This window comes from Phocoena sinus, chromosome 10 (assembly GCF_008692025.1).
Source record: "Phocoena sinus isolate mPhoSin1 chromosome 10, mPhoSin1.pri, whole genome shotgun sequence".
Lineage (NCBI taxonomy): Eukaryota > Metazoa > Chordata > Mammalia > Artiodactyla > Phocoenidae > Phocoena > Phocoena sinus.
This window is the reverse complement of record NC_045772.1, coordinates 51,883,225-51,909,703: the sequence shown is the minus strand read 5'-3', so window position 1 is coordinate 51,909,703 and position 26,479 is coordinate 51,883,225. Positions and strand designations below refer to the sequence as shown.

The window sequence follows — 26,479 nt, the reverse complement described above, 5'->3', positions numbered from 1 at the left end:
GAGCCTGTCCTCCGCAGCGGGAGAGGCCACAGCAGTGAGAGGCCCGCGTAACGCATAAAAAAAAAAAAAAAAAAAATTGGAAAGAAGTCTGTCTGGGCATAGAGAGCACATGAAAAAAGATCGATGAGAAACAACCTAGTGCATGTATAAACTACAAGCAATTTCTTATGGTTGAATTACTCAGTACAAGACAATAAATAGAGAAAGGAAAGGTAGGTAATGATCAGTTCATGGAAAGCTTTGTAGGTCACATTCTGAAGTTTGGATGTGGGTTGTTAAAGGGAGATCAGGTGAGGATTTGTTGGGATGAAAAATGGAGAAAGGATTTGAAAAATAGAGGTAAAATGGGAAGGACTTGATTAATTGGATATTGATAGAGAAATTGATGTCCAGTTTTCTAATGTAAGAACTCTAACCATCCCAACATTTGGAGAATAGGTGATAAGTAACAAATTGGATGGGAAAAATGATAAACTGAATTTTTGGATACTTTGAGATTGGGATGGAATATTCATCCATCCCAGTATTCAGGTGAATGTTTCTAGTAGGTGATTGGATTTCCAGTTCTGAGGTATTTTGAGAAAAATCTGAACTGGAGATACAATTTGGGAGTTAAAACCACAGAGGTGAATCAGATGACCCAGAGAGAGAGAGTCCATATAGAGACAGAAATTTAGTTTAATCCTAATTCTGCCATATTTAGCTATGTGGGCCTTAGGTGGAGGGTTGGGTTGGGGTGAAATATTAAGAAAATTTCAAAACAAATTAAGAAGGTAGAGTTTGAAAAGGTCTTTGAATGGGGTGAAGTTGAAGTAGAAATTTAGTATGACTATCACATTTCTGGCTTGGGCAACTGGTTAGATGGTGGTGACATTCCCTAAATTATGGATGGGCGGTTGGCGGGAGCCAGATGCTAGTCAGAGTGCTAGATAAGACTTCCCAGAATTGCAAATGTTAGGCAAAATAATCCTTCTGACTTATTTTTCTGTTGTAGGACATTGTTGGAGGATGAGTGATAGGGGACAGTCTTTGAGAATCTCTCTCCAAAAAAACAGAACTGTTAACTTACATAATGTTCTAGCATTGTCTATGATTCTCTGGTATTCATTAGAAATTTTCCTGATTTGTAGAAAATGAGATGTTGTGTAGATCTGTAAACCTGTGACTGTCAAAAGAAGGAATAAATACAAAAGTTGGTTGTTAATTAGGACTGTTTATAAACGGTTTGCCATGCACCCAAAGCTAGGAACTTGGTTGATGTGTGTTATATATTTATAAAGCCTTTGTAAACTAGTCAAGTCTTATAGGCCTGGAAACCATTTTTTTTTCTTGGCGACTTCATTTCTCCTTTGATTTATTGAGTGAATTAAAAAATTTAACTCCAGAGGGCAGTTTTATTTTTATAGTTCCAAATGCTACAATACTTTGTTTTACTTAAAAAAAATTTATGTGGACATTTTGAGATTTCAGTGGCACTTTAAATCCTACTGAGTAATAGCCAAAACTCAAGGTGGTCTTTAAGGCTTGCCTTTGTCCAGACCAGTGCTGTCCAATACTTAATATAATGTCAGGCATGTGTAATTTTATTTATTTATATTTATTTATTTATAATAAATTTATTTATTTAGTTTTGGCTGCGTTGGGTCTTCGTTGTGGTGCGCCGGCTTCTCATTGTGGTGGCTTCTCTTATTGCGGAGCGCGGGCTCTAGGTACCCAGGCTTCAGTAGTTGTGGCACGCGGGCTCAGTAGTTACGGCGCATGGGCTTAGTTGGTCCGTGGCATGTGGGATCTTCCTGGACCAGGGCTTGGACCCGTGTCCCCTGCATTGGCAGGCGGATTCTTAACCATTGCACCACCAGGGAAGTCCAGGCATGTATAATTTTAAAATTTCTGATGGCCACATTAAAAAAAGTAAAAAACAGGTGAGATTAGCCTTAATACATTTAATTTAGCCTTATATATACAGGATATTATTATCTCAACATATAATAAAAGCTTTTATTAATGAGCTATTTTACATGCTTTGACATCTAGAATATAGATTACTCTTACAGCTAGGGTGACCCTGTGTTGTGTGACTTACAGTGCTAAAACTTGTACAGATGGTCACCTTATTTACAGCCCATATTAATTCAGATGCTGCATTTTTATTGAAAATACTTGATCTATATTTAGGTTACATAAAATCTACTGTTTGAAAAAGTTTATTCATATATGCAGGTTCTTCCAAATATACTGAATCGGGTATCAGTTAAATTTACATTAATTCAAATTCAACCTTCAGTTCTTCAGTTGTACTAGCCACATTTTAAGTGCTCAGTAGCCACATGTAGCCAGTGACTACCATGTTGACAGTGCCAGTCTTGAACAACCTGTACCTTTCTAGCTAAATCCTAGTCTTCACGCAGCCACTGTGCTCCAGCTAGACTGCACTGCTTGCCCTTCCCCTTCATATCTAACTTTTGCTTGATTCTGCCTTTACTGGCATTGTTCCTATTGTTCTTTTTGCCTGAAACATCCTTCATGTCCTGCTTCTGTATACCCAAATGTTGCCTATCCTCTAGAATCCTATACAAATGCCTCTTCCAGGAAGTGGTATTGATGAACCCTGGTTGGAAGTAATTCCTATCATGTACACTACTGAAATATTGATATTAATTTTCACTTCTCATGATTTTGGCAGTTTCTATCTTGTATTATGGTGTTCTCAATCCATTCTAGTTTGGCTTCTGTCCTCATTGATCCTCTGAAATCACTTCTAGAGATCACCACAAATTTCCTTTTGCCAAATTCAATAGTCTTTTCTGTGTCCTCACCTTTCTTTGAACTCTCAGCACCATCTGACATAGCTGATCATTATCTCCCACTTTACTTAAAAATTTTTATTGTGAAATGATTCACACATATTAGAATATATATGAAGTATGTATTTTACTTACATTTTGAAGTACGACATCGTTTAAAATATAGAACATTAACTTCGAGGCACCTCTGTGTGTCCTTGATACTTCTCTCTCTTTCCTAACTCCCAGATGACCACTATCCTGAATTTTGTATTAATAATTCTTTATTTTTCATTATAGTTTTACCACATATTAATGTTGGTATTTATCCATTCAACTACGGACATTTAGATTATTTTCACTTTTTTACTATTATAAACAAGGTAGTTATGAACATTCCTTCTTGAATGTGATTCCAGCTGCACATATTCAAATTTCTCTAGGTCAGTGATACTCAAAAAGTATGGTTCTTAAATCAGCAGTATGAACATCACCTGGGAACTTGTTAGTCCAAGCAGATTTTGGGCCCCACTCCAGCAAATGTGAATGGACTAAATGCTCTGACCAGAAGACACAGGCCCACTGAATGTATACAAAAACAAGACCCATATATATGCTGTCTACAAGAGACCCACTTCAAACCTAGGGACACATACACACTGAAAGTGAAGGGATGGAAAAAGATATTCCATGCAAATGGAAATCAAAAGAAAGCTGGAGTAGCAATACTCATATAAGATAACAGACTTTAAAGAATGTTACAAGAGACAAGGAAGGACACTACATAATGATCAAGGTATTAATCCAAGAAGAAGATACAACAATTATATATGCACCCAACATAGGAGCACCTCAGTACATAAGGCGAATGCTGACAACTATAAAAGAGGAAATGGACAGTAACACAATAATAGTGGGGGACTTTAACACCTCATTTACACCAATGGACAGATCATCCAGACAGAAAATTAATAACGAAACACAATCTTTAAATGATACAAAACACCAGACAGATTTAATTGATATTTATAGGGCATTCCATCCAAAAACAGCAGACTACATTTTCTTCTGTGTACACGGAACATTTTCCAGGACAGATCACATCTTGAGTCACAAATCAAGCCTCAGTAAATTTAAGAAAATTGAAATCATATCAAGCATCTTTTCTGATCACAACGCTATGAGATTAGAAATAAATTACAGGGGAAAAAAATGTAAAAAACAAACATGTGGAGGCTAAACAATACGTTACTAAATAACCAGGAGATAGATCACAGAAGAAATCAAAGAGGAAATCAAAAAATACCTAGAGACAAATGAAAACATGTTGATCCAAACCTATGGGATGCAGCAAAAGCAGTTCTAAGAGGGAATTTTATAGCAATAGAATCCTACCTCTAGAAACAAGAAAAATCTCAAACAATCTAGCCTTACACCTAAAGTAACTAGAGAAAGAAGAACAAACAAAACCCAAAGTTAATAGAAGGAAAGAAATCATAAAATCAGAGCAGAAATAAATGAAATAGAAACAAAACAGCAAAGATCAATAAAACTAAAAGTTGGTTCTTTGAGAAGATAAACAAAATGGATAAACCTTTAGCCAGACTCATCACAAAAAAGAGGGAGAGGGCTTCCCTGGTGGCTCAGAGGTTGAGAGTCCGCCTGCTGATGCAGGGGCCACGGGTTCATACCCCGGTCTGGGAAGATCCCACATGCCGCGGAGTGGCTGGGCCTATGAGCCATGGCCGCTGAGCCTGTGTGTCCGGAGCCTGTGCTCTGCAACGGGAGAGGCCACAGCAGTGAGAGGCCTGCGTACTGCAAAAGAAAAAAAGGGAGAGGACTCAAAATTAGAAATGAAAAAGGAAAAGTTACAACAGACACTGCAGAAATACAAAGCATCATAAGAGAATACTACAAGCAACTCGATGCCAATAAAATGGACAACGTGGAAGAAATGGACAAATTCTTAGGTATAAACTTCCAAGACTGAACCAGGAAGAAATAGAAAATATGAACAGACTAATCACAAGTGATAAAATTGAAACTGTGATTAAAAATCTTCCAACAAACAAAAAGCCAGGACCAGATGGCTTCACAGGTGAATTCTGTCAAACATTGAGAGAAGAGCTAACAGCAAACCTTCTCAAACTCCTCCAAAAAATTGCACAGGAGGGAACACTCCCAAACTCATTCTACAAGGCCACCATCACCCTGATACCAAAACCAGACAGAGATACTACAAAAAAAGAAAATTACAGACCAATATCACAGATGAATATAGATGTAAAAATCCTCAACAAAATACTAGCAAACAGAATCCAGCAACGCGTTAAAAGGATCATACACCATGATCAAGTGAGATTTATCCGAGGGATGCAAGGATTCTTCAGTATACACAAATCAATCAATGTGATGGACCATATTAACAAATTGAAGAATAAAAACCATATGATCATCTCAATAGATGCAGAAAAAGCTTTTGACAAAACTCAACACCCGTTTATGATGAAAACTCCAGAAAGTGGGGATAGAGGAAACCTGCCTCAATATAATAAAGGCCATATATGACAAACCCACAGCCAACATCATTCTCAGTGGTGAAAAACTGAAAGCATTTCCTCTAAGATCAGGAATAAGACAAGGATGTCCACTCTCACCACTATTAAGCAACATAGTTTTGGAAGTCCTAGCCTCAGCAATCAGAGAAGAAAAAGAAATAAAAGAATACAAACTGGAAAAGAAGTAAAACTAACTGTTTGCAGATGACATGATACTATACATAGATAATCCTAAAGATGCCACCAGAAAACTACTAGAGCTCTTCAATGAATTTGGTGAAGTTGCAGGATACAAAATTAAAGCATAGAAATCTCTTGCATTCCTATACACTAACAACAAAAGATCAGAAAGAGAAATTAAAGAAACAATCCCATTCACCATTGCAACAAAAAGAATAAAATATAGGACTCCCCTGGTGGTGCAGTAGTTAAGAATCTGCCTGCCAATGCAGGGGACATGGGTTCGAGCCCTGGTTCAGGAAGATCCCACATGCCGCAGAGCAACTAAGCCCATGTGCCACAACTACTGAGCCTGCGCTCTGGAGCCCACGAGCCACAGCTACTGAGCCCATGTGCCACAACTGCTGAAACCCACGTGCCTAGAGCGTGTGCTCTGCAAAACATAAGCCACTGCAAGGAGAAGCCCATGCACCACAACGAAGAGTCACCCCTGCTCGCCACAACTAGAGAAAGCCCACGTGCAGCAATGAAGACCCAACACAGCCAAAAATAAATAAATAAAAAAATTTATTAAAGAAAAAAAATTAAATACCTAGGAATAAACCTACCTAAGGAGGTAAAAGACCTGTACTCAGAAAACTATAAGACACTGATGAAAGAAATCAAAGATGACACAAACAGTTGGAGAGATATACCATGTTCCTGGATTGGAAGAATCAACGTTGTGAAAACGACTATACTACCGAAAGCAATCTACAGATTGAGTGCAATCCCTATCACATTACCAAGTGCATTTTTTACAGAAGTAGAACAAGAAATCTTAAAATTTGTATGGAGACACAAAAGATCCTGGATAGCCAAAGCAATCTTGAGGGAAAATAACGGAGCTGGAGGAATCAGACTCCCTGACTTCAGACTATACTACAAAGCTACAGTAATCAAGACAATATGGTACTGGCACGAAAACAGAAATATAGATCAATGGAACTGGATAGAAAGCCCAGAGATAAACCCCATGCACCTATGGTCAACTAATCTATGACAAAGGAGGCAAGGATATACAAGGGAGAAAAGACAGTGTCTTCAATAAGTGGTGCTGGGAAAACTGGACAGCTACATATAAAAGAATGAAATTAGAACACTCACTAACACCGTACACAAAAATAAACTCAAAATGCATTAAAGACCTAAATGTAAGGCCAGACACTATAAAACTCTTAGAGGAAAACATAGGCAGAACACTCTTTGACATAAATCACAGCAAGATCTTTTTTGACACACCTCCTAGAGTAATGGAAATAAAAATAAACAAATTTGACATAATGAAACTTCAAAGCTTTTGCACAGCAAAGGAAACTATAAACAAGACGAAAAGACAACCCTCAGAATGGGAGAAAATACTTGCAAACAAATCAGTGGACAAAGGAATAATCTCCAAAATATACAAATGGCTCATGCAGCTCAATATCAAAAAAACAAAGAACCCAATCAAAAAGTGGGTGGAAGACCTAAATAGACATTTCTCCAAAGAAGACATACAGATGGCCAATAGGCACATGAAAAGCTTCTCAACATCACCAATTATTAGAGAAATGCAAATCAAAACTACAATGAGGTATCACCTCACACTGGTTAGAATGGGCATCATCAGAAAATCCACAGACAACAAGTGCTGGGGAGGGTGTGGAGAAAAGGGAACCCTCTTGCACTGTTGGTGGGAAGGTAAATTGATACAGCCAGTATGGAGAGCAGTATGGAGGTTCCTTTAAAAAGTAAAAATAGAATTCCTGTATGACCCAGCAATCCCACTACTGGGCATATGCCCAGAGAAAACCATAATTCAAAAAGACACATGCACCCCAATGTTCGTTGCAGCACTATTTACAATAGCCAGGTCATGGAAACAACCTAAGTGTCCATCAACAGACAAATGGATAAAGAAGATGTGGTACATATATACAATGGAGTATTACTCAGCCATATGAAGGAATGAAATTGGGTCATTTTTAGAAACATGGATGGACCTAGAGACTGTCATACAAAGTGAATTAAGTCAGAAAGTGAAATACAAATATCATATATTAATGCATATATGTGGAATCTAGAAAAATGGTACAGTTGAACCAGTTTGCAAGGCAGAAATAGAGACACAGATGTAGAGAACTAACGTATGGACACCAAGGCGGGAAAGTGGGGGTGGTGGGGGCATGGTGGGATGAATTGGGAGATTGGGATTGACATATATATACTAATATGTATAAAATTAGTTAATAAGAAACTTCTGTATAAAAAATAAAATTCAAAAACAGTCTCCTTTAATTTCTTTCAGCAGTGTTTTATAGTTTTCAGGGTATAAGTTTTATACTTCTTTTGTTAAATTTATTCTTAGGTGTTTTATTCTTTTTGATGCTATTATAAATGGAATTTTTAAAAAATTGCTTTTTTAGATTGTTCATTGCAAGTATATAGAATACAATTGGTTTTTGCTTATTGATCTTGGGTCCTGCCACCTTGTTGAACTTATTTATTAGTTCTAATAGGTTTTAGTGAATTCTTTAGAACTTTCTATATATAAGATCATGTCATCTGCATAAAAGGTAGTTTTAATTTTTTTAGATGCTTTTTCTTTTGTTTTTGACTTACTTGCCCTGGCCAGAACTTCCCATATGGTGTTGAACAGATGTGGGGAGAGCAGATATCCCTGTCATGTTCCTGAAATTAGAGGGAAAGCATTCAGTCTTTCACCATTAGGTATGACATTAGCTTTTGGTGTGTTGTGTCTTCATTTCACTGACCTCAAAGTATTTACTCATTTTCTTTTTTCAAGTTGAGGAAGTTCCCTTCTATTTCTAGTTTGTTGAGTGTTTTTATCATGAAAGTGTGTTGGATTTTGTCAAATGCTGTCTCTGTTGAGATAATCATATGATTTTTGTCCTTTATTCTACTGATAACAGGGATTAATTTTCAAATGCTAAACCAACCTTCCATTCCTGGGATAACACTCAAGCCATAATCATGGTGTATAAACCTTTTAATATGTTGGTGAATTTAGTTTGCTGGTATTTTGTTGAGGATTTTTGTATCTATATTCAAAAGAGATATTTGGTCTGTAGTTTTCTTTTTTTGTGAGGTCTTTGTCTGATTTTGGCATCATGGTAATACTGGTCTCAGAATGAATTGGGAAGTGGTCCCTCCTGTTTTTGGGGAGAGTTAGTGAAAAACTTGTATTAATTATTTTTTAAATATTTGGTAGAATTCACCATTGAAGTCATCAGGCCCAGGCCTTATAGGCAGTTTTTTGATTACTAAATCAGTCTTTTCACTTGTGATAGGTCTATTCAGATTTTCCATTTCTTCTTGAGTCAGTTTCAGTAGTTTGTGTCCTAGGAATTTTTACATTTCATTTGTTGTGTAATTTGTTGGTATATAGTTAGTCATAGTATTCCCTTATAATCCTCTTTATTTCTGTAATGTCAGTAGTAATGTCCCTTCTTTTGTTACTGATTTTAATAATTTGAGTTTTCTTTTTTTCTTGGTCAGTCTAGTTACAAGTTTACCAATTTTGATATTTTCAAAGAATCATCTTTTGCTTTGTTGATGTTGCCTATTGTTTTTCTATTCTCCATGTCATGAATTTCCACTCTAGTCTGTTATTTCCTTACTTCTACTTGCTTTGGGTTTATTTTGCTCTTCTTTTTCCAGTGTCTTTAGGTGGAAGTTTAAGTTATTGATTTGAGACCTTTCTTTCTTTAATATGGGCATTTACAGCTATAAATTTCCTTCTAAGCACTGCCTTAGCTGTGTCCCATACATTTTGATATATATATTGTGTCCTCATTTTCATTCATCTTAAAGTATTCTAATTTCCCTGTGGTTTCTTTTTTGACCCATTGGTTATTTAGAAGTTTGTTTCATTTCCACATATTTGTGAATTTCCCATATTTCTCTCTGTTGTTAATTTCTAATTTCATTCCATGTGGTTGGATAACAAACTTGTTTGATTTCAGTTTTTTTTAACCTTTGAAGCTTGTTTTATGGCCTAGCATATGGTCTATCCTGAAGAATGTTCCATGTGAACTTGAGAAGAATATATATTCTACTGTTAAAAACTCTAAGTCACGAGGGTTCAGCTGGTGCTCTTTGGGCCACCACTGGCTCCCACATCTGATTATATCTTTGATTTTCTGCTTTTGTTTCATTTTTGGCCTCTAAGGATTCCTCTTACTTTACTGCCAGATCAGTAATTCACTTTGAAAGATGTTTTTCATGTTTAATCCAGTAAAAAAGATGTTTTATTTTGGGAGGTTTATTCAAGATGTCTTATTCCATCATATTGCTGGAAATAAGTTCTGTTATGCTATTCATTATTGTCCCCATCTTTGAAAATCATTCATGCTCTTTACCAAAAACAATTCCTGTCTTGGGATTGGTGCCTGCATGTTGAATAGGGATATTCTGTTTTAGATGGTGATTTGATAGATAGGTACACTGTTATCACCTATGAATAAATTCAACAAGTAATATATAAGATGTATGTGAGGAAAACTTTTCTAAAAGAGATCAAAGAAAACAAATAAATGGAGACAATTTTTCCTTGATAAAAAGACTGAATATAGCAAATAGGCTCCCTAATTCTTCCTAAATTAGTAAAGAAGTTTAATGCAATTCCAGTAAAGTTTTCCATAGATTAGAATTAATGTCTTGGTATTTTAAATGAATTTATAGAATATCAGCTGGTAGGATAAACAAGAAAGATATTAAATTCTTAATGAAATATGATTAATAAAGAGAGACTGGCCCTATCAGATGTTAAAGCAAATTAAATCTGTGTCAACACTGTTGCACAAATATATAGTCAGACAACTAATACCTTGAAACAGATTCTTACCTGAGCATAACTGATACCAGAAGGTCACTTAAATTAAATCTATTTAAATTTGGGACCAAATTTTCCTAAATAGTTTCACTAGAACTTTAACTTAAAATTTTTTGCTAAGATTACAAAAAAAACTTTCTGTATAACATAGTTAACTTATAAATATTTTAACTCTTAGAAATATTTTTTGACAAAATTATTTGAAACATGGAATGATAATTTTTACTTCATGTTGGCTGTTCCATTATCAAATCATTTTACAAAAGATCCCAGACTTCATCCATTTTTGTAAGGGTATCTTCTAGTCAAATCATTCCCTTATGTGCTTCATGTATCATTGTTTTTTTGTTCTTGGCAACTTTCCTTTAATTGCTCACTGGACTTATTGACACATTCTATGGCTATACTCATGATTTGAATAGTCTTCCATCATCTTTATCAATTTCATGAAATACTACATATTTGTGAGACTTGCAAGTTCACTTTGTAGTGAATTTTCATTGCACTTGCATTGTGTTTTGAATGACAATCTGCAAGACACTGTCAAAGACAGACATTAATGTAGGAGGTGTTGTGAAGTGGGGAAGAATGTTTGAGGAGAGATTGATTTTTCTTTTTCTTTTTTGGCTGCACCGTGCGGCTTGTGGGATCTTAGTTCCCCGACCAGGGATTGAACCCACGCCCTCAGCAGTGAAAGCATGGAGTCTTAACCCCTGGACCACCAGAGAATTCCTGGGATTGACTTTTTAAAGAGCACTTTTTATAAGAGTATTTTATGATCCATTATCATAACAGTATGTGGTTAATGGATACTTGAATTCCGAAGATACTCTGATATGTAAGAATTTAGTATATGATAAAGATTGGCTTTAAAAATTAGTGGAAAAAGTGGATCATTCAATAAAAGTTTTAAAAAATTAAGAGCAAAAGTTAGAGCCCTAATATACCAGGGCCAGAAGCCTGTTTCCTGCAACTTGTATTTCCTTAGAAGAGGCACAGACCCTTTGGCTTGTAGTAACTTAGAATATTTTAATGACCAGATACTTCCACACTGTGGAAGTCACTCAATTTCTTCATACTAACTTGACTGAGAGGATTCTTTCACAAAAATTTCATATGTCCCAATAACACAACAAATGTTCAGTTTACTTTGCTCAGTGCTCTCTTTTTATTTGACAGTCACAGTCGGGCTTCTCTACCTTACTACCAGCATCTGATTTATAGACCCTAGTAACATTTTGGGGAAGGGTTCCTTTCAGAGGAACATGATAACTGACAGAAATATTATGGACTTCCCAACTGATGTGCCACAAATGGTTACAGATGTACCATTTAGATGTAGCCTTTAGAGTAGCACTAGGACTTGGAGTGGTGGAGCTCAAGGCCTAGTGACCTCTGGCAGGCTGTTAAGTAGCTTCCTCCATTTAACCAGGGCGCTGTACAATGATTATCCTTTTCTTTCAGCGCCATGAAGTAAAAAAAGTTTGGAGAGCACTGTTCTAAGCAATTAGCTGGAAACAATGAGAACGAGAATAATATGCAAACATAGAGTCATTTGGTTTAGGGGAGAGAATGGATAAGGGGGCAGATTAGATGTTTTCTTTTTGAATTCACTTCAGTTCTTTTTTGTTTGTTTGTTTTTTTTTTTTTTTCGGTACGCGGGCCTCTCACTGTTGTGGCCTCTCCCGTTGCAGAGCACAGGCTCTGGACGCACAGGCCCAGCAGCCATGGCTCACGGTCCCAGCCGCTCTGCGGCATATGGGACCCTCCCGGACCGGGGCATGAACCCGTGTCCCCTGCATTGGCAGGCGGACTCTCAACCACTGCACCACCAGGGAAGCCCCTTCAGTTCTGTTTTCACATTAGATTTTATATCATCAATGTGGTATCTACAGTAGTTTCAGTCTTCTGTGTTTTCACTTGTAAAGAGTCTTCTACACATACCCAGATAAATTCCAGGAGGAATAAAGAATTGAAAAATAGTCACAAAATAACTAATAAAAAAATCAGAGGAAAACATTTGATAGAGGGTTAAGCACAGAAACGAAGAAAGAAACCATAAAGAAACATGTTTGGTTATATTAAAATGATCAGTACATCCAAAACGTCTAAGAACAAATGAAAAGACAAGGAAATTGAAAGATGTTAGCACTATATATGATTTGCAGTAATATTCTACAAGTAAAAATTATTCTAACATAAAAAGACTAACATCCCAATAGAAAAATAGTCAAATGACATCAGGAGATGACCCACAAATGAAGAGCTGCAAATGGCCAACAAAAATATGAAACAGTCAGCCACAGATATAAATGCAAATTAATCAACAATTGAGAAAGTCTTTTTACATATGAAACTTCACAATTTTTCTTAAGTTTAGGGAAAGTAGGCCCCTTATATTAATGCTGGTAGTTATGTAAAGTGATGCTCATTTCTATAGGTCAATTTTGCAATACATAGTTTTGCCAATAAATTTTGAAGTCCAATAAATTTTTAGGAATTTATTCTGAAGAAATTATCAGGATGACATGAAGATATGAAAATGATGTTCATTACAGCTTTATTCTGTAATAAAAATTAGAAGCAATTGAAATCTGCAAAAATGAGAATAAATAATGAATTATGGATTATATGAATCATGGGCAATCATTAAAATAATGTCCTTGAGGAATACTTAAGGTGTGGAAAATATTGTCTATGTGTTTCTTAAGTTGCATAATCATTATTTCAAATATACTGTATTTCATCTAAGATACTGTTAGTTGGAAGAGGCAGCATTTTCTCTGGCACTAAGTAAGAAAGGAAAACAACAATAAAAGTAACACTGAAGATGTGGATTCTGATAGGAGACCCTACCATAAAGCTAGAACAACCTCAGAGTCAGGGTAAATGTCCCACCTGGAACGGGACCGCAAAAGAACCAGCTGATCTTCATTCAGACTGGTTTCGGTTCCTTCCACCAGCATGGTGCAAAAATCTGCAAGCAAAGAGAGAAGTTAAAGTGTTTACAGTTAGTAGTTCCCCCAGATAAAAGCAAACATCAATTCCCTGGAAGAAATGGGAAGTAATGCAGGTTAGACTGCAATTTTGTTTCTTTTATAACTTTGACAGTGATTTTTTAAGACACCATTTATTCTAAAATGAATTTCTATACCAGAGTTGTTAAAAGTGAAAAATTATGTATCTAGAGTGAAAGGAATATATCATATACGTACTATTGGAGGGAAATACTCCAAGATTTAGCAGTGAATTCCAATCTGTTATATTGTATATGTATTTTACAAAATTTCTCCACAAATATATTACATATATTTGAATGCTTACCTTAATTAGAATTTCCATAATTGTCTTTACTTCATCTTCTTAATTTGATCTCCTCTGCTAGTATATATATTTTTTCTTTCTTTTTTATTTTTGGTATGCGGGCCTCTCCCGTTGCGGAGCACAGGCTCTGGACGTGCAGGCTCAGCGGCCATGGCTCACGGGCCCAGCCGTTCCGCGGCATGTGGGATCCTCCTGGACCAGGGCACGAACGCGTGTCCCCTGCATCGGCAGGCAGACTCTCAACCACTGCGCCACCAGGGAAGCCCTGCTAGTATATTTTGAATCACTACCAACCTTTGGTAATGAAGCTCAGACATTTTAGACTTTTTACAGCACTTTGGAAAAGGCTATGTTTATTTTGGTGGCAGATCTGTGGGTTGTTACAGTTAGCAGGTATATGAAAGGTCTTACAAACACTGGATTCCTGTATTGAGAGAGGGGGAAAAAAGGAGGCGTGGTTTAAGAGCACAGTCTCTGGAGTGAGAGAACCATGTTCACATTTCGACTTTAACACATCCTGGTTGTGTGACCTTAGGCAAGTCACGTAGTCTAAGACTCGATTTCCTCATTTTTAAAACTGCTTATGATGCAGTTGAGAGAATTAAGTGAAATAATGTAAAATGCTGTCATATGTCCCTGTCACCATCTCTAAATCAGGCTCTATGAAACCAACTACTTGATAATGTGATTTATTTTTAACATCCCTTTGCTTTTCATTGTAGTTACCCTTAACAATGCTCATGCATAAGAGAGACCTTGGAAAATCTATAATCTCTTCAGTGCCTCCTTTTTGAAATGATATATTTCCCATTCCAGCAAATAGAGAAAGGGAGTGGACTGATTAACATAACTTTGATGCAGAAACCAAACAGAAAGGGAAAATTTATAGGGCAAGCCCCCTGAATAAATGCAAAAATCCCAAACAAACCAAAATCGTCAGCAAGCCAAACTGCAGCATCTGAGTAAGAATTACATATCATGACCAAGTTGGATTTATTCCAGGAATGCAAGATTAGTTTGACATTAGAAAACCAATGTAACTTGTCCCACTAACAAAATAAGTGAATTTAATATGATCATCTCAGATAGATGCAGTAAAACCATCTGATAAAATTCCAAATGCATATATCCTTTCATAGAAAAGTAATTCTTAGAAAAATAGGAGTAGAAGGGAACTTCCTAAATCTGATAAAAGATATTTACCAAAAATCTAAAGTAAACATCATATTAATGGTGAATGCTCTGGTATATCCTGACTGGGTGCAGTTTTGAAAGCCCAGAAGTTTTGACATCTTTATTTCTATAACTGGTTGTTCTTCTTCACCATTAACTACTTTTGTTCTTTTGAAACTAATGTATTCTCCCTTTTTATTTGACTTTGAAACAGTATACCTTGTTAGTTTTTCATCTCTCCTAAATTACTTATTTTATTATTAGTTTTGCCCAACTATTGTGTCCAAAAATTATTTTTATGCTCAGTACTTCTACTTCAAAGAGGCAGAAAATCTAAATGTAAATTTCTTTTTCTCAATGTAACATTGAGACTAAGATCCTGATTATGACAGCATTCAAGAATTATCATCCGTGGAACTAGGGTAGTGTCAGTGATTAGAGTGATGTCAGCCTGACTGGAAAGGACCAGTTGTGATTCACCAACAGAAGACATTAAATGTTGAAAATGATAGTCCAAAATCAGTCCTGTGTTATTGCAATGTTCCTTAATGTGACTCTAAATATATAGGCTGGTATAATCTTTTAACAGCAGGAGTCTTACAAATTAATTTTTTTTGGTATATATCTGGTATCATTGAGGCTCTGTTGTGTGGTGTAGATCCCTGGAAGATAACAGGAGCAATAGGGATGAGAAAGAAGCAGACAGTAAAGAAGAGAGACTGGTTATGAACAGTAATGTGGGTTGTTGAATCCTGTTTGCACATTCGGAGAGCTAGCCATGAGCCTTGTTGATTGGCCACTCATTCTGCTATTCATCGTTATGAATTATACATTGTTTCACATTTAAATAAACCACATTTCAATATATCCCATTTAAATAAAACCACATTTTCAAAAGTTACAATGTATCATATCTAAGTAAAACTGCCTAATTATATAAATTTTCATTTTCATTTTCCACTATGCTTAAATAACATGGAAAAATCAAAATCACTTTTCTTGGTTTTCCCCAAGAACAGCTGAATATACTTAAAACACTACTTAGTTATCAAACAGAACCTTATATATGGACATTGGTGGAATAAATATTGCCTTATGTAATTTAAATGTCTGGAGAAGAATGCTATTTTCATTATGTTCAGAAAAAAATATGTACTATAATAAAGTACAGTTGACCTTTAATATGGGTTTGAATTGCATGGGTCCACTTATATTCGGATTTTTTTCAACAGTAAATACTACACAATTCGAGATTGGTTGAACTGGCGGATGCAGAACCGCAGATACTGAGGAACCGAGTATAGGTAGGGCTGACTATAAGTTATACTTGAATTTTTGACTGCGCAGAGGATCGCCACCCATAACTCCTGTATTATTCAAGGATCAACTGTATTTCATAAAGTGTATCATATTCTAGTATTAGATTGGTACAGAAAATTCCCATTTACCTGGAGTAATTTTTAAAAAAATATTCCACTTACCTAGGAGTTATAACCTGATTTAAAACTAACCAATTTTCAAGGAATACAATAAAATATTCACAGCATTAAAACTATGGGGAGATTAATGACTGATGGCTCAGGATGCAACTCAGAATCTTTCAGTGCCTCATTTCAAGGCTTATTATAAATCAAAAATTGTAGTTATTTGAGTTTCCTGTAAAGGTCATGAAAGCTGTGTTATGTATACTCTCATGTATTTTCCTGTAATCCTTTCCACCATTCTTATGGGCATTATAGAAAAAAGAGCTCGAAATTTATCCTCCTCAGTTGGAAGGTAGACATGAAAATTACACTTGTTATTCTAAACCAGAGAAAGGTCTGTGGAACACCTGTCTTAGAATCATTTGGGGTACTTGTTAGAAATGCAGATTCCTGAATCCCTCACCAGGCCTGCTGAATCACTGTATCTGGGAGAGATCCCAGGATAGTAACAAGTTCTCCAGGTATTCTGATATTTAAGTTTGACACCCACTGCCACAAGACTTCTGAATATGAGATATCAACCTTGGGAGAATTATCAGTGCTAATTCCTCCCATGAATGTTGATATAGGAAAAAGTGACAAAGATTAAAATGGGTGTGTTACTTCCCACAGAGTACAAGAACAGGAAATAATATGTTCAGCCATCTCACCAAAGGAATTTTAGAGGCAAAGTTGGAAACAGTTCAGAGCTATTTCCTTCATGTTTATAACATCATTGCTTACATAATGTATAGATTTTCCAGCGTTTTTTTCCTTATTGCTGTGAAGTGACATGAAATTAGCTGAGCCTCATTTGTTTCCTTTGGAAAATGTTTTTATTGTTTTAATGTTTTGCTTTTACTTCAAACACTCTACTAAGTGTTTCTTCAGGATTTCTTTCCACTAAATATCTTGAGTTTTCAGAGCTTTGGTTGTGATATAGTTATATGTTTTCATTTCAGTTCTAGTCATAATTGTTACCACTGGGAACAGAATATAATGGTTTTTAGAAGGAACTAACTATTTTTATTTCATTTTATACAACTGTGGAAAGTTAAAAGCCTAATAGTTTTATTTGGTCTATTTGTTTTCTCTATGACTGTTGAACGTACATAAATTCTTCCTTAACCATCTCCCACCTTCCCCTTCAAACCTCGTGCCCCTCTCCCCCATCCCCAGTTTAAAAGAGTCGGCCAACAGCATTTATTGAGCACTCATCACACTATGGGGAGTCACAAAAGAAGAATATAGGCTCCTTCTCAAAGTTCTCTATTACTGTTGAGAGTTCAGTCAGTATCCAAGTCCTGCAACGTCTTGCTCCATATCTCTACTACCCCCAAATTTGCAAAACTCACTTTTGCTCAGGGACAGCCTTCACCAAGTCACCGGCCAGTCATGAGGTTTGGCCTTACTTTATCCTCCACCTGTCTTCTCCAAAATGCTCTGCAGAGGTGTGGGCTGTGGGCCTTTTGTGGTCTCCAGCTTCACTGTGGGCTGTTCTTGGGTACTGCTGATCATCGGTTGTGAATCCTAGTCTGCCGCTATACCTACAAGAGAAGTGAAACCAGACCCCTTTCTCCTTGCTCTCATGACTTTTCCGCCTCCACAGAGTGAGACACTAGGACACGGTGAAGGTAATTTCAGAACAGAATTACAAAGTAGAAGAGATAAGGGTTAAATTCTGCAGTTCTAGTTTGGATTTTCACCTGTATTACCCAGGAGATGAGAAGACCTTAAAGGCCTTAAGCTTTTAGATGGAGAAAGTCACCTGAATACTCCTGCCTGTCCTGCCTTCGGGTTTGTAATATCACCTCAAATGGATTTCCTTCTTTGAATATTTCAACTGTTCCTACTTCTCCACTGAAAGGGACCTTGTTGTTTAAACTTCTTCCTCCCCACTCATACCATACACTGTCCAATCAAGTAAGACCACAGGCTTGGGCTGCATAGGGAAGAAACTTCCCTGCCCAGTCTCATGTGCACGTGTGTGTGTGTGTGTGTGTGTGTGTGTGTGTGTGTGTGTAGGTGGCGGATGATGGACAGACTGTGGGTCCTCCAGTTCATGTTTCTGTCCAGGGCAACCGTGAGCCAGTGTTTCTTTTGCTAATTAGCCCATACATTAAACACACATGTGCACACACACATTCAGGTAGATTGTACTGGACAGTACGAAACTCATATATGGAGAATAGAATATAACCACAATATTAGTAACTCTCATGCCCTGTCTGGGAAATAAATAGGTCTGTGAAGAACTGTTTGACATCTTTATTGATCTCTTCAGGATCCACAAAAGACCTGGACTAGCTTTCAATGACTCTGTCCTTTTCACAGTGGTCATGTTGTACACATTGTTTTGTTTGTTGTTTCAGAATCTGCCTCAGAAACATGGGGATGAGGGTAGGAATAAGTTCACCGGTTTCTCTCTAGGGTTGCCAGACTTAGCAAATAAAAATACAGGATGCCCAGTTAAAATGGAATTTCAGATAAACCATGAATAATGTTTTAGTGTAAGTATGCCCCATGCAATATTTAGGATATACTAAACAATTATTTGGTGTTTATCTAGAATTCAGATTTATCTGGGCATACTGCATTTTATCTGGCAACTATTCTTACCACATCTCCTTGTTCATCTCTAGTCTCATGGCTACCATCTTAGACTAGGGGCTCTCATTACCTCAAGCTTGTGTTTCTGCATCTGCCTGGGTTGCCTTCCCAACACTGCTATCCTCTTCTGACCTGCCCTATAGCCTACTACACACTAATTGTTTTTTTGGTGATACTTTCATTAGGTTTCTCTTCCACATAAGAAATTATGACTCCTATTGCTTTCCAAAGTGATTTTCGATCAGTGTGCAATTGTATACCAAATTTTGTGGGCTTGTGTGTATGTATGCATTTTCCTTAGAGGAACTTTTTTTTTTTTAATTGGGATCTCAAGGAGGTATCTTCAAGATACATGGAGAACTGTGGCTTATACAAAGAAACAAAAGTAGGTGAATTTAGAAAAATGTAGCTCGCCTCAATCATGACTTTTGCTCTAGATATCAGTAGTTTGAAAGCTCCCTCATTATATCATTCGACTTCCACCAACATCTTGCAGAACAGGCAGAGCAGGTATTATTTCATTTTAAAGATAAGGTAACTAAATCCCAGAGATGTGAACTGTAAAATCATGCACAACTATCACATGGCATAGCCAGAGTTTGAAGAGAAATCTGCCAGCTGCAAGATTATTTCTCTCTCTGCTTTTATGACCACCAGCTTTAAAAACTATAAAAGCAACATCTGTACAATACTTTAAACAACAGTTTTAAAACCACTTTGTATATATTTGAGCCTCACAAAAGTTCCTCTCTGAAGAGATGTCTTTATTCCCACCTGTCTGATAGACCTTGTCATTTACACACCACAAATATTTGGTATTTGGCCATTTGACCTATAGGGATAGCTTTTCACTGTGGTTACAACGGTAGAATATACCTGTATTCCAGTGCTGCTATTCCTCAGATACCTAGAGACTATCTTTTAGGGTAAGTTTCAGAGACGATCTATAAGTCACAAAATAAAATCATTTTTAATATTTTATGTTTACTCATTTAAAGCATAAAAAGGATATAACTTTATTTGGTTATTCATCTATCCTATTTTGATTCTAAATAATTTCTGTCTTTATCCACAAAGAATATATTCTAAGTATATAAGTTGAAGAAAGAAAGAAAAAAAAGCTTCATTTGCTTCCTAGGCCTCCATACTTGACTGATTTTCCTACTACCTTTTTAGCCTCACCTTCTCAGTGGCCCTGCTGGCATTTTTTTTTTTTTTTTTTAAATCAATCCAGGGACCTCTCAGGATTTAGATATCATATATACTATCTGCAGCCCAGACATTCCCCTATACGTGCAATTTTCATATTTAATGGTCTAGATGAACATTATCTTGTATGTTTAAAAGTCATTTCAAACTTAACATGTCCAAAACTGAGCTTCTAATATACTACCCCACCACCTACTTCTAAGTCATCCAGAGCTCAGGAAATGGCAATTCTGTAATGCTCAGAAAAAAAAAGAGGAAAAAAAAGTATAGAGACATTCTTAACCTTTCTTTCACACCCTACACTTGGTCTGTCAGCAAATCTTCTGGGCCGCTTCTTCCAAATTTCTCTGCAATTTGATCACTTTTCACCACCTCCACTTCCTCCTTCCTACTCCAAAATCACCATTACCTCTCATCTGGATTACTTCAAGACCTTCTAATTGGTCTCCCTTTCTGTCTCTGCATGCCTAACAGAACAGCCAATGTAAGATCATGTCGCTCTTCTGCTCAAAATCCTGCAGTAGCTTCCCATCTCACTCACAATAAAAGCCAAAGTCCTTATAATTACTCAGGCCACGTCTTCTAGTGCTCCCCCCCATGGCCCCTTTCCACCCTCTTCTCATCTGGCCTCCTGGATGGTCCTCCTACAGGGCGTGCCTGCCTCTGCCTTGGGCATGGCCTTTTCACTTGCTGTTCCTCCTTTCCTACATACTGCATGGCTTCCTTCTTTCTTCCATGTCTTTAATGTTACTTCCCCAACACTTTCAGCAACCTTCCCTGCCTTATTTCTCTATCACTAAATATTTTACTGGTTTATCTTGTTCATTGTCTATCCAGCATATAGAAAGCATTCAGTAAATATTTGTTGAATGAATGAAAGAATGCAAAGATGATTTTCCTGTGCTGAAGATATTTTTCAAAATGTATCATTTATTTTGATTGCAATTCTAAAACTGGTTTTCACAAAAATAGTTTGAATAATCATATAAGTGTGTAGCCTTCTGATTACTTTGAGGAAGTTAAAAATATATTTGAAAACATAGTTACTATTAGTAACCTTGGGTATAAATATAAAAAGTAAATTTGAAGAAAATATGTGTTGACAGGATTACTAAATCTGGACAGACTTCCTTAAGAGGGGATTATGAATACAAGTGTAGGACTCTGAGCTGTGAAGAGAAATTATGAGTCATTTCAGACAGAGGAACTCCTATCAGATAAGGCTTAAAGGCAAAGAGTGGCTTTGTGGTGATTGAAAGTTAGTAAGCTGTGATAAAAGTTAATCACATTAGTACTATATTGATATTTATTAAGGATTTACCATTTGCTAGCATGGGGCTAGGGCTAAGCATCATGAGTGGTAGGTACCTTTATTTTCCCATTATACAGAGAAAAAAGAATATCAAGGCTTAGAGTAATTAAGTAACTTACCCATTGTCCCAGAAGCTTTAATGGCAACGGTAAAACTACTGCAGAAAATCCTGTAATGAAGCACCATTTTGGAGGGCAACATACCATTTCGCAGGAAGCCCAACACAGCCAGGGTTTCCTCTACCTCCTATTGGAGCCTCTTTGGACGAACAACACATGAAGGAGCTGGTTTGCAGTTAGGGATAAGTTGTGTGAAAAAAACACACCTTTAAACACTGGACACGCACACCATGGTGTGAGATGCTCTCAATATAAGAAGCATTCAGGAACAGACTGAGTGAAAGAGTAGAATCAAGTCTCCCATCAGAATCTTCCTGTACCTACGGACACCAAGAGGGGGAAGTGGCAGGGTTGGCGGGGGGTGGTTGAGGGATGTTGGGAGATTGGGATTGATACTAATACACTAACATGTATAAAATACATGACTAATAAGAACCTGCTGTATAAAAACATAAATAAAATTCAAAAAAAAAGAATCTTCCTGTACCAGCTTAAAAGTTCATTCTTGTCCCTCTCTCCCAGCCCCCTTATTCTGTGTGTGTAGTTGATTTTGGGTATGCCACTTCATGTGATACAATCGTGCCAAAAGCCAAGCAGCTTTGCTGGTCTAGAGGATTATTTAATTCTCTACAATATTGGAAGTCATCTTGTTAACTATTTATTACTTGTTGTAGCATATCCACAGCCAAAGCTGGTAGAATCAAACAGCACGTCAATCATGGGAATACATTCTTCAAATCTCTTCAGAATTAATCAACAAAAGGGATGGCCTCAACTGTAAAATTAAAAAATACCGTTTAGTTGCAGGCAAACCATTTTACCAAGATAAGAAGGAAAATGCTCACTTTAATTCAGTCTTCCGCCTTTGAGAGTCCTTGTCATTTTAGTGTGTTTGGTGACTGGGGGCTGGAGGGTTGTCATGGAAGAGGAAATCCTTTTTCAGAATGAGAGAAGATGTTCTGTGTCTCTCTTAGCCAGTCAGCACTGACTCTGTGTCCCTCATGCTGAGAAGAGTTCTCCTTAACTCTCTTCCCACTCTAGCTCCTTGAGGCGGGGGGCGGGGGGGGGGGGGCATGCTTCCATCAGTATAAAACAGTGTTCTCAGCAGGGGTGAGAGTGACAACATTCTACCTCGCAGGATAGGAAAGCAGAATTTTGGGAGTTTGGATTGAGTGTAGTTAGAAAAACTTCCTTCTGGAGAATCTGTTACATCCTCCTAGGAGGTAATTAATTCCCTTTCCAATTGATCATTATTGGTTTAGAATAATGGCACTTGATAACTGTTCATTTATTTGAAGTACTAACTTAGGGTTTCTCACCCTGCCTGAGGGCTTTTGAATAATATCTAGTCCGAACGTGTCCTTTCTCCTGTTTGCAATTGCTGGCATCCACCCAAGATGTTCCTTTGGGTATGTGGAACGGGGACTGTCTCAAAGCTTTGCATAATGGCTGAGGGGATTTACTGAAAGAGTTGAGAATAGTATGTCAGAGAGACTGTAACTTGAATGCCTGCCATGCTTACAGACTCCCTTTGAAAGAGGCTGCCCCAACTGCAATGCCCTAGAAAAGCAGCAGCACAGTCTGTTTCTTTAGTACAGGTGACCATGTTGTCTAGCACGTGAGCCTTCCACCCTAGCTACAGCTGCAGAAGTAGGAGAGGACACCTGGCTCAGAGGTAGCCAATCCACAGGCTGCTCAGTGGCTTATGAGATAACCTCATACCAGAACTTTCTCCAAGAGGGACTGTGGTGATAGAATCAAACTCTCCCCGCTGAGGCATTTGATTATGAACTATAGAGGAGAACTGGCAGCTGGTAGTGGGAGCCAGAGTAGAAAAGCTGTGGCTGTGCAACTTGAATTTTGCTGCGTTCTGAGGACATTTCTGAGGGGTTGGGGCGGTGGTGTGATGGGACTGGCTCACAGGGGCCCAAGAGCTGGTTGAGGGCATCTCTCCCCAGCTTTGCCTCCAGAGACTTAGGCTGGTGGGAGTGTTACACCCACATAAATTGGGTTTTGTTACACTTCAGGCCTCCTTCCTCCAGATCTGGTTGTTAAATATTTACTAGCACACCACTGGGTTGGGGGAGGGATGGTATATAGGAAGCAAAGGAAACAGTTACCTCCTCTGGGTCCTTTGTCTTAAAAACAAACATTGTTTAAGATAATATGTTAACATGATTGTCATTAAGATTATAATAACAAAGAGAAAACATGTGAAATATATGATTTAAACTACAAAACTCATAGGAATGTGGTCAGAGGGTAGTAGCTTTCCTGTTTCTGGTACCCATCAAAGGCACAGGCCCCCACCCCCGGGCCCACCAAGGATGACCTGACAAGCCGGTTAAGTCTCTGGTCTTATTTCCACATTTATTCTTTACCCCTATTACTTGAGGTAACCTAAGTGCACACCAGTTACTTAAAACCACAAGAGCCCAATGAATACAGTTTTTGAATACCCTGGTTTTTGTTTTGTTTTTAATGTAAAGAAAATGGGGCAGATTAGTACAGTAAAAATATATGTGGACTTTGAAATGAGATTTGAATTCCAATACTACTTTACCCCTTCTTAGTAGCATAATTTACTTACCTATGCCTCTCCTTAGCTGTAAAATAGGGATACAAAATAAAAAGCTCAAAGATATTTGGAAGAATTCAATGAAATACCATGTGTAAAACAACTAGCACAGTGTCTGGCACTTACTGTGTACTCAGTAACTTTTGTTCTTTTCTCCCTTCTTTAGCATATTTATTCAAGCCTTTAGAACAGCTGCTGGTATTGCTGTCAAGTCAGCAGTTGATACAATTAATTAACCCTCCACTTATATTAACATGCAGTGGTATACTGCATTCTTTGTAATTTTATGTTTTTGTACTTAAGGTCAACTAAAATATTTTAAATATAGCCAAAATTATTACAGCCCTTTGAAACAAGCTTTTCTCTACACTTAGGGAGCTCCTATATGTCAGTCTACAAATGACTGTGCTCATTTTACTTTTGTTTTTAAACAAACATTTGAGCTATGGGCGGGACTTCCTTGGTGGTCCATTGGTTAAGAATCCACCCTCCAGTACAAGGGACACGGGTTCGATCCCTGGTTGGGGAACTAAGATCCCACATGCCACGGGGCAACTAAGCCCGCGCGCGCCACAACTGGAGAGAAGCCGGCACGGGGTAATGAAGCACCCTGCAACAAAAGATCCTGCGTTCCTCCCACCCACGGCAGCCGAAAATAAAAGTAAAAAAAAAGAAAAAAAAACTATGGGCAAAGAATTATACTACACGTTGTGGGGGAAATGAATAAGAAAAGTGCTTATGTAATACAAAATATACAAAAAAGAGGAAAGGGAGAGAATGCATAAAGAGTTTCCTGAATATCCCCTTTAAGATAACCAGCTTCTAGATACTTAAGTTGAGTAATAATGCCTGTGTCTTTTAAATCCCTAATTTACTGTATTACATTTTATTTACTGTTAGTTTACTTAGGTCATCTGCCCTTTGTCTCGTTATCACTGCTAGTACATTGAGGGTGAAATCTGCCCATTTGCCAGGAATAATTCATGGGATGTGGTGTTTCTCAGTACCAGATGATTTAAGGGGAACCACTTGCAAAAGGACTGGTTTTTGGCATATGGGCCTTAATACTTTGCCAGAATTGAATTCGTTTTGAAACAAAGTTTCTAATTTTCAAATATAGCATTTTCAAACAAATAGTGTGATGTACAAATTACCGTACTTTAGGTCATGTTAGAATAATCCACACTCTAAATCTGTTTGACTTTTACCCCATAAGCATTTTGCATCAGTGAATCATTTCTGTAGCATCTTAAAATGGTCATAAGTAATTATATAACATCCTACATCTCCAGGGCCTGTTCCATTAGTGCCAGTAAAAAAGAAAAAGTAGTAATTAGACATAATTATGTCCTCTTGAAAAGCTAAGGGTCATTTGGCCTTGATTACTGGAGGGGTTATCAGTGCCAGAGAAAAGTCAGGCAACTATTGGTTTAGGCCTGTAATTAAACATCGGGGACTGACATTTCTGGTCGTCAGAGGTAGTACCTTTTGAATAAATTTCACCACTGCCCTTCAGATTAGCTACAAGAAATACAAAACTAATGTAAGGGAGATGAAGAGAGGCTGGAGGTGAAAAGAATGACTAATCTAAATAAATATCAGCATTTAGCTAGTATGAAAAACTATTGTCAGCCAGTCTGCCTCAACTCCATATATGGTGTTCAGATATAAGTTTGGGGAGAGCCCGTTTGTAACTCTGGCTAAACACACACACACACCCTACACACACACCTGGTGTAAAGGGCCCACTCACCTGGAATGCAGGGGGGTGTTTTATATATTATAATGCCTGTTCGTTTCGTATAGGATGGCTCACCTGAGTGTGTGCATAACTGGCAGTGCCGCTCCAGCCTCACCTGACCACACTCAAGAGAAGCACTTGCCGGATATTTTTATCCACTTACTCACAAAGCTCCCAGTTGATTAGGGGCATCGCAAGAGTCTTCTCAAACCCCTTAAATGCCTTCTCGCGGGTCCCTGGCTCGCTGTCGGTTCTCCTCGTGGTGGTTCCTCTCTTTTCTACCCCTTCAGGGGTCTTAGGCGGGACCCGTGGGTGGGATGCGCCGCTCTGCTCTTGGGCCCCAACACTGGAAAGGGATGCCCTCTGTCAGAGGGATTCCACCTCCCGGTTGCACTCGGCAGCCGGCGGCCTTGGGGTTGGCAGCTGAGGAGGAGGAGGATTTGGAGGAGGAGGGAATTGGCGGCCGCCGAGTCCCGGGCAGCGGGCCCCGTCCGCGGCGGGCGCGATCCGCGATCCTCCCTCGCTCGTCTCCTATGCTCATATTTGGACTCGG

At 37.7% G+C, this 26,479-nt stretch overlaps 1 protein-coding gene and 1 long non-coding RNA gene across 4 annotated transcripts in view; one reads left to right on the top strand and one right to left on the bottom strand.

The window, feature by feature from the left end:
• The window catches only part of LEMD3 (LEM domain containing 3), an 85,676-nt gene extending 69,346 nt beyond the window's left edge, over nucleotides 1-16,330 (top strand). Inside the window, exon 14 of one of the 2 annotated variants that reach the window (XM_032644294.1) lies at nucleotides 16,127-16,330. In XM_032644294.1, the coding sequence (XP_032500185.1) occupies nucleotides 16,127-16,184 (58 nt within the window). In that variant the 3' untranslated portion in view covers nucleotides 16,185-16,330. Of the gene's footprint in view, nucleotides 1-75; nucleotides 1,611-16,126 lie in introns of those variants that run through there. The other variant, XM_032644292.1, reaches the window with a different exon arrangement.
• LOC116760056 lies at nucleotides 12,461-26,470 on the bottom strand. 2 transcript variants are annotated; one of them, XR_004351630.1, is made up of 4 exons: nucleotides 26,090-26,467; nucleotides 17,713-17,904; nucleotides 13,722-14,145; nucleotides 12,461-13,374 (listed from the first exon to the last, which is right to left on the bottom strand). It is a non-coding gene; the product is annotated as an uncharacterized LOC116760056 (long non-coding RNA). The 2 variants fall into 2 exon arrangements; XR_004351629.1 differs by having other exon boundaries at nucleotides 17,713-26,470.
• Between the last annotated feature and the right edge of the window lie 9 nt (nucleotides 26,471-26,479).